The following is a 15,840-nucleotide window of genomic DNA, read 5'->3' as shown; positions in this document are numbered from 1 at the left end:
CCAGCCCATAACTCTCATAACTGTATCTAGATTAATGATTGTGAGGGAAAAGATTCAAAGTCAACATTTCCCCATAGGCACTAAAATAATGAGTGTGAGAGCTTTAAACATACATGTGACTGCTAATAAATTTATTTTCCAGGGGCCTAATAAATATAATATGGTAGTTTGCAATCACCTTTAAAACAATCATATTGGTTTAATCTTACTTGGTAAACATGGGAAGTAATACAAGCAAAGAGTAAAGTTGCTAAGTTATTTCTGCAAAGTTCATGTTTGTACCGTTCAAAACAAAATCAACAAATATTTTGGCTATAGTCAGACATGAAATGACCTATAGAATTCAAATGAGCAAAATTTCTGGAGGTTTTGAATCAATTTCTATTTAATTATTTATTTTCAAACTTATTTCAGAAATGTATTATTTAGATTTTATTTATTTTTTTAACAATTTTATTTATTCATGAGAGACAGAGAGACAGAGAGAGAGAGAGAGAGAGAGAGAGAGGCAGAGACACAGGCAGAGGGAAAAGCAGGCTTCCTGTAAGGAGCCCGATGTGGGACTTGATCTCGCATCCCGGGATCACGCCCTGAGCCAAAGGTAGACGCTCAACCGCTGAGCCACCCAGGCGTCCCTATTTAGATTTTATTTAAACTATCCAACTATTATTAAATTCCAAAGTGATGAGACAATATGGTCATGAGAGAGTTACTCGAATACAGTGATATGATTCTATGTATCCTTTAGGTAAATTGCCTGAGGCAGCCAGCAGACAAAATGTCACCAGGGATGAATTTCCTACATTCAAAATTAAGGTGAGAAAAGGAAATATATACAGTTATATGCTTCTAATATAAATCGACATGGAGGCTCGTCTCCCTAAATCTGTCGTGGACCACTGTGTGTGGCTAAAACAAATTATAGAGCTGTAAACCTGTGCTGGTAATCTGGAACTAGCACACAGATCATAACTCCCACTACTCAAGGAAGAACACAAGCAACAGCTTATCAAGAAAGCTGATGAAAGCAGAACTCTTTATCTCTCACCTCTTTGCAAAGTGTTCTTTTCTCTGTTTTATGGGATGTTTAGTCCCCAAACCCTTTTGTCCTCTAATATCCTTCAGGATCTACACTTTCCCAGTCAGCGCCTGAAAGCTGAAATACACTTAAGTTTATATCCTGGTTTAATAAAAAAAATTAAGTAGCCATCTTTTTCCATAAAAAGTTACTTTATCCTTAAAAAGTTTGTTTCTTTATTTGTATATGAGAGAGAGAGAGAGCACACAGGAGTGGGGGGCGGGAAGGGGAGAGAGGGAGAGAGAGAATCTTAGGCAGGTGCCATGCCCAACGCAGAGCCCAATGCTCCATCTCAAGACCCTGAGATCATGACCTGAGCAGAAATCAATAGTCTAATGCTTAACTGACTGAGCCACCCAGGCGCCCCCCCAAAAAGTTTTTAAAATGAGCAATTGGTTTAAAAAGATCCCATTTAAACTGATCTGTGTTTATGAGTGTGTTAGAAACTAGGAGAGTATAACACTTCAGAGAAATGACATTTAGTCAGAGGCATCATTAGCTCTTACAAAGAAATGCAAAGAAAACATAAAATTATAAGTAATTAGTGTGAGACATGCTTTACCTATTTTAATGGCATTTCAACAGGGCAACAAGTGAATTATCTGGTGCTCACATGAAAAACTAGGCTGAAATTAGGGGAAGCAGATTTAAATAGTATTTGTTCACTTACTAGGAATATGATCTTGTGAAAGTTTTTAATCTTTCTAGTGCTCATATTTAGGTTGAGGATAAGAATACTTGCCTGATCCGTATCGCTAAGATGATGTGAAGATAAGCGGACTCAATGTAAATAAAAGCATTTACACACCATAAAGTATTATGCAGATTTAATTTTTGGTACTAATTTGGAAATCATGTCCTAAAACACATGTTCTAACCCAATCAATTTGATCTAATTTCAATGGGCTAAACCAGGTCACGCTAGAGTTCTTCCCCTTGTCAGAAAGCTACGATTCCATGCTGCTGGGTATTTCCTAAGGGGCATTAACTATCACAAAATTATAGTCGGTGAACAGGGCACACCTCCAAGGAGGAGGGGTGATTAGGGCCCATCTTCACAGGGCTGGAGCTATGAGTATGAGTGAGTTGTGCAAGGAAGAAAAAAGAATAAATAACTGGATTTGGACCTGAGAGAACAAGATAGCACAAGAGAGGAGAGGGGGCTCAAGATAACGCTGCAGCATATGGAGCAAGGGGGTAAGGAAGAAAGGTGAGCCAATCATGCAAGTGTGTGGGAAGGATTTAGCCAGGAGCAGGAGACTTCATTCCAAGACTGTGACAGGACAGAAGTCACCTTGTGGTGGTGAACTGGTGAATAGGAAATGAACAAAGCAGGACCAGAGAATTGTAGGTAATCGAGAGGATTAGGATCTACTCCTCTCACCCCTTCCTTTCCTTCCTTTTATTACAAAATCTCTAAGGCACTTTTAGAGCGCTGATGAGGGCAGTAGTGATAACCACAGCAGGCAACACTGCCTGAGCTTACAGAATGAGCAGGACACTGCGGCTGAGCCTTTCACAGGCATCAACTCATTTAAGTCTGACAATAATTCTACAAGAAGGTGTTTTGCGGATGAGGAAACTAAGAAACAGAGGTTACTTCCATAACATGAATAGGTGGGAGGTTTAGAACTTGAATGCTTAGACAGTCTGGTTCCATCTAAAGAGCCCATGCTTTTAGCCACTATCCTAAGTAATGTGAACAAATTCCTCTATGTTCACACCTACAAGAACTGGAAACACTTATAACTACTGAGCCTCTGGGAGACAAAAATGTTAGAGTAAGACAACAGACTGAAGAAAATACTGTTTCAGAATCAGAAAAGAATGCTACCATCAGAGAAGCTTCTTTTTCTTTTTTCCTTAGCTGGAAAGACAGGAAGAGTGTTGAAAGGGAAGGTACTAAACTGAAAATAATGGACTATCTCCAAATATAAATGTATGAAGAAAAAAATTACAGTGATGTTTATCATTTAACAGACAAAATATTTTTCTGTTCTAATGTTCTTTAATGAAACACTTATTGTGTGTCAGTGAAAGCTAATGTGATTGCATTTCATTAAATTACACGTTAAATATTTTTTTCAATAACATCTAAAGAATACTTTCCTTATTCAATACCATATAGCAACTGATTTCACAAATAAACTTCACAAACATAATAGGAATTAATTTGGTATTTTTCTACCATTTTGCCAAGAAATACTACATTAATAGAATTGGAAATGATTCTCCCACATGGTTATAACTGAAGTCATTGTCTCCAAGAACACATTGTTCATAGCTCTACATTTTCTACTTTTCTCTGGAGAAGTGGAAATTCTACCTTTGGTTGCAGCATCCATATATTCTTGGGAGGACTTAAATAATTATAGTGTACCAGTAATTATATCATGGCTTCATTTTATGAATTTTTTGGAGAATTCAGGTACCATTTGCACATATAAGTGAAACACTGACTACTCAGTTTGGCCCTGTGAGATTCTGAGTTAGAATAGCTCAACAGAAAATAATGAAAATGAAAATACCTCATTTATAGAAGATCTAAACAGTTTTATGGCAGGCAGGAGATAGTTACTAAAAAAAAAAAAAAAAAAAAAAAAAAAAAAAAAAATTGGCTATTTTCTACTGAGATCCAGAAGTAAAAAGTAATTTAACATTCAATATTAGAAAATTTATTTTAGACACAGAATGCTCTATTTAAAAAACACTGGCGGGATCCCTGGGTGGCTCAGCGGTTTGGCGCCTGCCTTTGGCCCGGGGTGCGATCCTGGAGTCCCGGGATCGAGTCCCGGGATGGAGTCCCGCGTCTGGCTCCTGGCATGGGGCCTGCTTCTCCCTCCTCCTGTGTCTCTGCCTCTCTCTCTCTCTATGTCTATCATAAATAAATAAATACATCTTAAAAAAAATAAAAAACACTGGCATCAGATATAAAGAAAGGTGATGAATAAAATTATATAATTATTTTTCCTTTAAACAGTAGAGAATGATGTATTTTGGACTTTTTTTTTTAAAGGACTATTTTAAAGAAAAGGTTAGATATGGAATTTTTTAGGTCAATGATTTCATTGTAGATTTTCTTTTTCTTTTCTTTCAATTAATCAATCAATTAATTTTAAAATATTTTATTTATTTGAGAGAGAGAAGGTGCAAGTGCAGGAGCAGGGAGGAGGTGCAAAGGGAGAGGGAGAAGCCAACTTCCTGCTGAGAAGGGAGCTCGATGCAGGACTTGATGCAGGACTCCATCCCAGGACCGTGAGATCGAGATCTGAGCTGAAAGCAGATACTCAACTGGTTGAGCCACCTGGGTGCCCTCATTGCAGATTTTCATATTTGCAATACTATTTGCTAGGAAATGAAAAGGTCTACTAAATGAGATAATGAGTGTGAAGTGCTTGCAGAGTGCAGGCATATAATAAGTCTGTAATGGATGGTAGACCTTATTATGAAAGTCTGCTCAGCAAGTATTCTGACAATACATTTTAGTGTATTAATTTTGAGTCGTACAAAATCATGATGCATCTTATTGATAATATTTCATCAATTTTTCCTTTCTGCCATTTAATTAAATATCTACTTTAAGGGAAACCCAATAAATTCTAGCAATTTTTGTGCTTTAATTATTAATTTTAAACAACCCTAGGGGTTCTTTTGCCATTAGGTAGTTGTATCTTCCATCTATCCACCTCATCCATCCGTCTCTGTTCATACATTCATCTCTCCAACACCCATCCGTCCATCTATCCATCTGCTGCTTCTGTCTGCCCATCCTATTCATCATCCATCCAACAGAAATTTAGCTTTATGTGTGAGAACCTAATACATTTTAACTAGAGATATAATTGCTAATGTGCAGGTAAGACTCTGAGTCTTACATGTATCTCAGAGTCAATTTCCATATACTCATACCTCTTTTTACAAATTGGTAATAATAATCAACCTAAGCACAAATGGTTTTCCCCCTATTAGCAATACAATTGTTATGTAAGTGTGTATTGTTTTTAAAAGTTACCATAATGTTTCTGATTTCTTTTTTCCCATAGAAGGACAAGAAATAGAGGGCAGAGATCTTGACTGAGCTATTGTTAGATGAATTTCCGGAACCTAGGAGACCATTGCCAGACAACTGAGCTATGAAGCAAAACAAACCCAGAAATGCTGTTGAATACCGCAGAACACTGAGACCCTGGAATACTACTCAGATATTGAAGAAAAAAAAAAAAGGAAAAAAGCCTCACATCTAAAACCATTTGTGTTTTAAGGGTTTGCTCATTATTCATTACTGCCTATAGTCTTATGAATATATATTAAGCCAACCTAAAACTGTTATAACTGTAGCAATATTTTAATCATGCAAAATATTTTTCTCATTTTGTGATTCATCTTAAATTCCTGGGTAGAAAATGATGTTAAATACAGGCTCTTTCTTGCCAGTGGAGGTGGGGATACACATCTGTCATTATCATTAAATCACAGGGATATCTGGATAGTGTTTAACAACAAAAAAATGATCAAAAAGACCTCTAGATAATGTTTAAAAGTATTACTGTCTTCTTGAAACTAAAGAGGGCTAACCTGGCAAAGAATACACACCCACTTGGAAGCTAGAAAAACAAAAGTAGGACCTATATTAAATATGAAATTGTTAGTAGGATCATCTCTGTTCACATAAAGAATAGCATCATTAAATTGTAGCATAGAGTAAAAGCAAACATACATACACAAGGAAAAGAAACATGCTTGCATCTGTTCAAAGTGATTGTTGTAGATCTTCTTTGAGAAAACCTTGTATTTTTTTTAAAGTTTTTTTTAAATCAAAACATATGTAACCTAGAAAACTAGAAAGTTGAGATGCTCTATTTTTTGTTGTTGTTCAGAAATTAACCTTTATATATAAATTCTGGATGGAATATGGCATTTAGCTAATCCTAAATTAAGACTTTTGTTTTTATTTGTTGCATAAAGCATAGATTCTAATAAACACAGGGTGTTATATAACCATGCTTCAAAGGCTTCTGTAAACTAAGCAACTCACAGCAACATCTCTGCCTTCAGCAATCACACTCCAGTGAATCATCCAAGTGACCTTATTTGCTCATTAGAAACTCTGTGTACAGGTTGCAAATGTCAGAGTCTGAATTTACATTTTAAAAAGTACATCTTGCGGCAGTTTAATGAAAATATTTCAAAGATCTCAGGTCAAATTCAACTATTTACTCATCTGTTCCCTTTGCTTTAAATATTTTTGGCTGGGATTCACATATTTTTCACAAGACATACTTTATGATCACTCCTCTTAACATTTCAGTATTGTAACAGTTTGAAACGCCATTTGGAAAGGGGGCTGCTATTACACTATTATTTCCACCCCCATCTCAGCATGGTGACAAATAATTTAAAAACATTTGATTTTAGTGTTGTTTATGTTCTCAGAACAGTATGAATCTGCACATACCCAGACACACACCTTACAAACAAAGTGTGAAGGCTTAAATTTCACTTTAAATGTTATACAATATACTTAAATTGATGTGAAGGCATCAAAGGGGTCTAACTTTGGACATGGAATGAGGATACATTTATATTCTACTCTAGAATATAGAGAAATCACATTGACCTGTACATGTACATTCCAGTTTTTTTTTTTTTTTTCTTAATCTGGTGGAGGATGATGTCAGGGATCATAAGGAAGAAAGAATTTCTGGGGAGGAATTTGTGTGGGTTATGGTGGGTGCTGAGAGAAGTTAGTTGAAGAGAGAGAAGCTTGCCTGAGCCATGAACTTGTGTATTTGATACGCAGGATATCCAGGTTCATTTTCTTATGCTACCTATTGCCCTAGAACAATACAAAAATTATTTTAGCATTACAGAAATAGGTCATCATCAGCAATATCACCACTGTTACCACCACCAACCACACATAGGCACCCATGAACAGAAAGAGGCTTCAGGTACAGTACAAAGAACTCGAGCTTTGCAGTACACTGCTCAACCTTTGTGGCTGTGTCCTGGAGTGAAGTTAGGTAGTTACAAAGGCCTTGGCTTATTGACCTGTTCCATGAGGCTAACACAACCTACCTCATAGGGTCACTGGGGATATTAAACTAGATACTTATTAAAAATGGCCAGCAGGGGATCCTTGGGTGGCTCAGCGGTTTAGCGCCTGCCTTTGGCCCAGGGCGTGATCCTGGAGTCCCGGGATTGAGTCCCATGTCGGGCTCCCGGCATGGAGCCTGCTTCTCCCTCCTCCTGTGTCTCTGCCTCTCTCTCTCTCTCTCTCTGTCTATCATAAATAAATAAATAAATAAATAAATAAATAAATAAATAAATAAATAAATCTTAAAAAAAAAAAAAGGCCAGCAAGCATAAGGTCCTCAGAATAGGTCCCCTAACACCCACTTTCCTTTGTATCACTCAAAATGTGGTACCACCATTAATGTTCTTCAAAAGGGATTAGAAAGATAGGTTTGTCCTTGGGGACTTAGCAGTTCTCTGTTTGATTTGATACCGTTCTAAGCAAAGAAATGCAATGGAAGAAAGACAGTAATGATTCTGATAATATAAAGGGCATTATGTTTTTTTCCCTTTCTTTCTCTACAGCTAAAAAATGTGAAATCATAGGCAAATGATACACTAAGAAAGTGTGCTGTATCTTCATAGTATGAAATGTGTGACCTGCCTACTTGTCTAGGATGTTTAGATCTGAGTTCTGCATCACCTACATTGATATTTACTAATTAAAGAGTGTTGGTGGGTATTACACTGAAGATTAGTAGCAAAAAGACCAACATGAGACAGTGTATAAGTAAAGGGTTTTGCTGTGTTTTTTAAAAAAAATTCTAGATTATGAGCTATAGATTCTTTTTCCACAAACAATACTGTCTTTTAGCAGTCACCACTAAGACCACATTCCAAAACCTTAGTGATACAAATCAGACTTCCCTTTTAGCTTTCCAAAATGTATCATCTTATTTTGAAGTGATAGGTAAAGGTATCCTTAAAGTGTTTCTTCTACTTTACCTGGCATTATTCCCAAAATAGTTTACCTTACAACAGTTTCTTGGGAAGATAGTTACCACCTATTCTCCACAGATTTGAGTGAAAGTTGATGCCTTGCTATTGACATACAGGATATACAGGTTCAAAAAATGGAACTCCTCAAGAATTCAGATATGTTACCCATTTGCAGTTTATATTTCACAGTGACAGAAGATGTTCAAATGACTTCTTTAGAAACTTTCATTTTGTTCTGGCACCAAATCCTCTTCTCCAGAGAGTTAAAAATTTGATGAATTTCTTAACTTGATTAATATATCCCATCTTGCCACTGTGTATTTTTCACAGTGAAAAATCTGTATTCAATTCACTGGCTCAGTAGTTGGAAATACCAATGGCATAGAACACTTTGGCAAAATGAGAAAATACAGCATAGAAATCCTAATTTCTTGTACTTTCCATATCTGAAATGGTTCTATAATGCTGAGCTACAATGTCATGTAAAGGTATAAGAATAAAGTCAGAAAGATGAAAGACCAAAAAGAACTGAGACTTGTAAAATGCTAAGGATAATAAAAAGAACTCTTAAAGCTAAGCTTGGAACAGAAAGAACAGCAAGAAAGCACAGACGTATCTGCTATTATGGAACATGGTACAATCATAACAATAAGAGAGAACTGTTGCCTTCCCTGTTACTAGGTTAGAGGCAAAAAACAACATCTCTATTTTTTTATGTTCAATGTTAAATTTCAGGTTTTAGGCTAAAGTTATTAGCTGAATAAAGAATAAGGGAGCTTGACATCAGAGAAGTACACATTAAGAAAAACTAAAGATTTTTATTTGATTGCAGATACAAGTAGAAAATGTGATGGCTGCCAGTATAAAGCTATTTTCACTTTGGCCGTATTAACAAGAGAGTAGCAAGATAAAGGGAGGTAATGAGGGTACTCTACATCATACTTGCCAGACCCTCCCTGGAATATTGTGCTGTTAGTTCTGGAGACATGTTGTAAGAAGGATGTGCACCATGCTGAGTGCATTTTGATCAGAGACGGGATGGTAAGAGGTCTGGAAAACATCATGAGAATCTGTTGAAGAAACCAGAGGCATTTGGTCTGGAAGGAAAGACTAGGGAGGCAGTTACTGTGGGCAGCATGCTAAGTGCCTTTCTGACTTGAGTAGCGGCATGTACAACAGGTGTTGGGTCCAGAGTACAGAATTTATGCATTTCTTCCAATACATTTAAAGCAATATTTAAAAAAATTAAAAAATACCCACTTTGAATTGTTTACCTTATGAAACAGTGAGATTCCTAAGACTGGAATGTGTTCTCATGATGGTTAGCTATCACATGTGGGAGGAACTCTTAAATGGTATTTCTGCACTGAACTGGGTTACTGGAGTATAGGACATCACAAATCCAGGAGATTTTAAGATCACTATAGGAGTTAAAGCTGGGGTTATAAACTTTCAGCTAATTAGGTATGGTTTAAGGTATGTTGGAGATCCTCTCCTGCTCTTCTCCCCTCAAAAAAAACATCTTTGTTATAAAAAAAATATTTCATTAAATAACCAGTCCATCAGGTCTTGTATATTTCTTGAGTTTTCAAAGAGACCATTATTAAAAGGTATGTATCTTCAGAGGAAGCAGTAACTTATGGGAATTAGTTACATACAGCTTGTCGACAGAAAGACAAGAATGAGAAAGGTAGCAAGAACAAATAAGGTCTAAGTGGGCACAAATCGGTAGAAAACAAAATCCCTATAGGAAAAGAACCAAGAGTATTTTCTGCAAGGTTTTCCTGGAGATCCAACTGATAGAACCAAGGTTTCAGGTATTACTTATATATTACTTATATGAAAGTATGGCCCAATTTTCCAAGGTGTCTATATCATTAGAGCTTTTAATAGTACAGTTTCTGAAAGGGGTCACTAACCTAAAGCATTCAGTGTTTAATACAGAGAATTTCTGTATAACAGACGCCTATAGACATTTAGATAAATAAACCAAATTTCAGAATACTCAATTTGTGACAAAGTTTTATCAAAACCAAACCAGAGGGGTACCTGGCTGGCTCAGCTGGTGACTTCAAGTCCCATGTTTAGTGTAGAGATCACTTTAAAGCAAAACAAAATACAAAAAAGCAAACTAGACTTTCATGTATAGTGTAATATTGTATCATTAAATAAAATTAACTTTGGAGTGGGTTCTACTTCATAAAATGTGCTATATTATTATTTATATTTTCACTTAATAATATTTGTTAAAGTTACATAGTTACATAGGAGATGAATGTAGCTTGAGTCAAGATTTTTCTTCTAAATATTATCATTGAAATTGTATGTATTTCCATTTATCAAAATTCTAAATTAAACTTATATTTTAATATATATAAATAAATATATATGTATATTTTTAAGTGAGTTCTGTACCTAACATGGGGCTTAAAGTCACAACCCTGAGATCAAGAGGCATATGCTCTATCAACTGAGCCAGCCAGGAACCCCCAAACTTATATTTTTTATTCCTCTAACTGGTTATTCCTCCTTGCTTTCTTGCTTTGGTATCCTAAGTAATAATACCACTACCATTCTTCCCCTTGGTCAAAATGAAATCTTATATTTTCTCTTTTACATCCCAAGTCCAAACAATTGCTGAGTTCTTTCACTCTAAGAAAACGTTCATATACCTCTTTCTATCCTATTGTCATTCCTTTAGCTCATGCCTTAATTATCTTTTACATGTACTGTAATTTCTCATAATTAATATCTATACTTCCAATCTCTTTCCTCAAGAAAGCTCTCCTACACTCTGGGTACATGAGAACTTTTCCTAAAGCATGCATTCTTATCAAGTAGTTCCACAGCTCAAAAACCTTCAGTGATTCAATATAGAACTATGGAAGAAGTCTAAACTAATTAATATAGCATTGAAATCTTCTATTATGTGATCCCAATCTATCTTTTCAGCTTTATCTCTTATTCCTTTTTAGGGTCATCATTCTCCAATTAATACATTGTGCTATTCATTATCTGAGAATATTCTATGCTCTCCTACAGCTGAGATAGCCTTCCTCATTTTTTTCTACTATGATTTTTATCTATTTCTCAAGGTCCAGGCTTAAAGGTCTTTTCTAAATCAACCCATCAATCAATTTCTGGCTCTCTGGCTGTCTCTCTCTCTCTCTCTTTTTCTTTTATTTATCTCTTCTTTGCCCATGGAACATTCTTATCCCCTTCCCATTTATTGCATGATGCCGTAGTTTGGTTCTATACATCTCTTCTCTCTTACTGACTTAGGGTCAAGGATAATGCTTAACAAAGACTGCAGGGTAGATCCCAAGTGTACTGTAAATGTATTTTGGTTTGATTATAAAAAATTATTGACTGCAAATTGATTATATTAAACTTCCAGGTAAATAGGCATTTAGTCTAGGGGCATTACTTCAACAGTTTGGAGCTGAGAGGGGTCACGTAGAGTGGCTACATACCTAGCATGTATTTGCATTTCTTTATAGAAACAGTGAGTATATCTGCTTCCTGGAACAGTGCAGCTCTTCTTTAGTGCAGGTAATCCCATCACACCGAAGGGAGCATCCCCTGTGTTACCTGAGGCACATGTGGGCCATCAGCCACAGCCACAGCCACCTCACCCAGATGCTCTGATGCCACATGACACTGTGATCTGCCGGGCAAGAAAAGGGTAGGGAACCATCTCTCAGTGCCTTCACTGAGGGTAGGGGGAGGTGCTGCCAGCTACTTAACTGGATGGCATGGGCCCCTTCTCTTTTACTGTTGGAGAAATGGTCTGTCTGGGGAACCACTTCTCCAATGACTTCACTTCCTGAGCCCACTTTCCACTTCCTGGAAACTCCAGGGTAATTCCCGTGATTCAGCCAGTCATGGCAATACACTTCTCCTTGCTAGAAATTTCTTTGGGGATATGTAACTGAATTCTGGTCAACAGAAAAATGAAAGAAAATTTGGTAAAGTGATTTTATTCTTAAAAACAGGGACACCTGGGTCATTCAGTGGTTGAGCATCTCCCTTTGACTCAGGTTGTGATCCTGGAGTCTTGGGATTGAGTTCCACAACTGGCTCCTTGTAGGGAGCCTGCTTTTCCCTCTGCCTGTGTCTCTGCCTCTCTTTGTGTGTCTCTCATGAATAAATAAATAAAATCTTAAGAGAGAGAGAGAGAGAGAGAGAGATATTGAGAGACAGAGAAAGTCTATTTGGCTTTTGTCACGTCTGAAGGTTCCATCCAGAACCATAGCTGCTCTTTGCAACTCTAGCAGGTGCCATCCCTTGGACGTTGGTGGCACCCTGAAAGTTGAAAGCAGAAAGACAGAATGAACCAGGGAACTGGATAACATTGTCACAGTGCAGAGGTCACCCTACCGTAAGACTTTTTCTTGTGTGGCAAAATACATCTTCCTCACTCTTTGAGCCAGTTGAGCAGACGGTTTCTTTTTTTTTTTTTTTTTTTTTTAATTTTTTTTAATTTATTTATGATAGGCACACAGTGAGAGAGAGAGAGGCAGAGACACAGGCAGAGGGAGAAGCAGGCTCCACGCACCGGGAGCCCGACGTGGGATTCGATCCCGGGTCTCCAGGATCGCGCCCTGGGCCAAAGGCAGGCGCCAAACCGCTGCGCCACCCAGGGATCCCCCGAGCAGACGGTTTCTATTATTGTAGGTAGAGATACCCTGACGCATCAGACTTCATGTTGGCATCAGGCACCTTGCTCAGGTGGCAGACGTTAATCATTGTCAGAGCGTCAGGGGAGAAGGACATTGTTTATAGGGTCTGCTTAAAATTTTTTGCTGGGCTGTTGCTAGGTCCTCGATCTGGTAAGTTATAATCTTAAAATACACTGCACTTTTCCTTTTGCAACAATTATCAAACCTAGAGTTACTAATGCTTTTCCTCTTCACTAGTTTAAAAGCTACATGAGGGCAGTGACTAAGTGCACCAGGACAGGGAGGGCACACAGGCGTTCAGTAAGAAGGTGCTCAGCAATTATCTGTGAAACACGAATGAGTAAATGAATATACAAAATAACAACAACATTCTCCTTATTTCCTTTGCTCACACTCCCATGCCCTGATTCCTACTCAGTTCATGCCTTCAAAAATAAGCTACGTCCTGCATTTGAGGAGACAGGAAAGAAGAGGGGAGGAAGTTACCTTTATAGCTACTCTCTCGGTGGTGAAGGGGAAAGGAGACAATTCTTAAAGGTAACCTATGAAATAATTTCATAAAGAAAAAACTACAGTTATCTCCTGGATTGCATATTGGCTCAAAATATTGTTTTAAAAAATGTTCAGAATCATTTTAGAACCGGAATGAAGCTTAGGATTGATTCAGTATAACCAAGCAGAGCAAAGATTTACCAATCAACTATCTCAAGGCCCTCATTTTTCAAAAGAGGAACTGAGAGCTACTGTCACCAAGATCTGCACTGGTCTTTCTTATTCTTCATGATGTAATAAATAATTGAATGCAGACAGTTACATTCTACAGCAACAAAAAGGATATTTTCCTGGCAATGTCGTTCCCACTCGGTAATCAGTGTAGCTCTTGCTTGGATGAAAGTTGAAAATAAAAAGAAGACCTGCTCTCTCAAAAGCGATGATCTTATTGCCTTCATGCTTTTCACTCACATAGGCCTGCAAGAATTAACACATATATTACATTATGACATTATAGATGCTGTTATAAGCAAATTAATTATAAAATTGTTTGTGTGCTTATTAGTAACCTTGTTATTAAGCCAACAAATGAAAATGTACTATATTTTTTTTGAAACTGTTGCAATTTGCCCTATCAAACTCTACACTAACAAAAGTCTCAAAAACAGCTTAAAGAGTCTAAAAATCTCACTAGCCATTGACAACTTCAGACAAAGCATAGAGGATTAGCATTGTGGCTCAGGTTTTAGAACACAGTACCTATTACATATAAAGTGTGTGTGTGTGTGTGTGTGTGTGAGTGTATACTGGATCTGTTTACAAGTGAATTTTCTTTAAGATTTTTAGTCCCCAGATCAATGAGGTAAGGTACATGAAATTACTTTAAAAAATGTAACATTGTTATTGTACTGAGATTTCTGAAGTTGTAGTTATCTTAAAAACTTTACCTTATTGTTAGATTTGTTAGATTTTGTTAGATTCAATGGCGACCTAATGTTCTTTACAATATATCTTTTTTTCTAATAAAAGGGAAGATCTGAAAAGAAATTATATCTACAAAGTCTCCCATTTTATAACCCATGTTTTATAGTAGGCAGTGAGAAGCCTTTGCTTTTTCAACACCACCCTCTTGCAGCTCCAGCTTTGAAAGACTTATTTCCATGCATATGAGCACCACCACTCTTAGTAATTTAGCAATGTGAACTAAGGCTCTAGAGTAAACAGCATGCCTTTTGGTATTCAACATTGTTCCTGTTGAAAAGGAGCATCATTTTGCTCTCTCTTCTGGAAATTGCATTACTAATAAACGTGATTAGGGTATTCGTGTCATGTAGCCAATCTTGGTGAATATATAAGTACCTTTGTTCAACCATTAAAAAAAAAAAATCATAGATACCAAAGTAAAAACACATCAACAGTAATTTCAAACAGCACCAGTAAAAAGTAAATGGATTATAAGTAACACATACTATATGCTAATTTTTGCAAGGGAAAAAAAGCCGGTATAAAATTTGCACCTGTTAATTACATTTTCTAAACTTATTGAAAACTGAGACTTTAATTCCAGAGGAGAGTCAGGCTCATGAAAAATACAAAACAGCATGCAGGTCTAACGGCATCTATTGAGATGACAAGTTAGAGACCAGTAAAGGAAGGGGCAAAAAAAAAAAAAAAAAAAAAAAAAGGAATAAAGAAATCTACATGTTGTCAAAGTAGTCTCTTTATGACAGCAAAATTATTTATATAAAGAAAACCAGTCAAAACAATTAAGATGTTTCCACAGCAATTTCCAAAATGGACTCCATGCTGAGCTTTTGTTATTTTAACCAATTGAAATAAAAATTACTAAATTTAACCAACAACAAACTAAACAGGAAAGTAAGCAGGGCATTGTGCTTAAGATTTTCATTATCTGTTGGAGAGACTTCAGTGACATGTTTTGACAACCTGAAGTATGTTTCAGGGCACTACACACTGAATAATAAAGTAGTGTTTAAAAGATCCGCATATAGATTTAAATCGATTGCCATTCCAAGCATGTACAACACTGGTGACTAAAACATAACATTTAGAATAAAGAGCTTACCTGTGGAGCTGAAAGCCAACCACATCTTTCTTCCAATTTATTCATATCTCTGTCAAAGTTATTTAGGAACTTATAGCGAAGGAGGTCATCGTCAGTTAAATGAAATTGCCTTCTGGCATAATGATAACTCTCATTATTTCCTTTTCTTGGGAAGTCTAACCATTCAGGATGCCCAAACTCATTACCTGTGTTAAAAAAATAAATAAATAAATAAAAAAAATATATATATATGCGCCTCACCCAGTAATATTGCATTTCTTATTAAGGTGACTCTGTAATTTTACATGTTAAAGTCCTTAAAATCTGTTTAGGTTATAATTTACTACTGCTGTGCCCTGTGAAGGATATACGACCAACCTCAGTTCAAAAACAGCACAGCGTATCCCAATGAGTAGTGACCGCATCTGAACTCAGAATACCAGGGGCCAGTTCTAGCCCAGCCCTGCGGCCTGTGGGACACATCTTCTTCCCCTCATGCATGAACTGAG

General features: G+C 36.7%; 1 protein-coding gene across 3 annotated transcripts in view; it reads right to left on the bottom strand.

Annotated features, from left to right (window-relative positions):
* Window positions 1-15,840, bottom strand: part of GBE1 (1,4-alpha-glucan branching enzyme 1) — a 268,264-nt gene that overhangs the window by 19,891 nt on the left and 232,533 nt on the right. Inside the window, exons 13-16 of one of the 3 annotated variants that reach the window (XR_012021156.1) lie at window positions 15,353-15,537; window positions 13,261-13,743; window positions 11,566-11,759; window positions 1-6,914 (exon numbers count right to left, since the gene is read on the bottom strand). The exon at window positions 1-6,914 is cut by the window's left edge and continues 6,713 nt beyond it. Coding sequence is in view for 1 of the 3 variants with exons in the window: in XM_072806520.1 (XP_072662621.1) it covers window positions 13,613-13,743; window positions 15,353-15,537 (316 nt within the window). In the remaining 2 variants the exon portion in view is untranslated. Of the gene's footprint in view, window positions 11,760-13,260; window positions 13,744-15,352; window positions 15,538-15,840 lie in introns of all 3 variants that reach the window. The other 2 variants (XR_012021155.1, XM_072806520.1) reach the window with 2 other exon arrangements.

The sequence above is a fragment of the Canis lupus genome, chromosome 30 (genome assembly GCF_048164855.1).
Source record: "Canis lupus baileyi chromosome 30, mCanLup2.hap1, whole genome shotgun sequence".
NCBI classification, from domain to species: Eukaryota; Metazoa; Chordata; class Mammalia; order Carnivora; family Canidae; genus Canis; species Canis lupus.
This window is presented reverse-complemented; position numbering and strand designations above follow the sequence as displayed.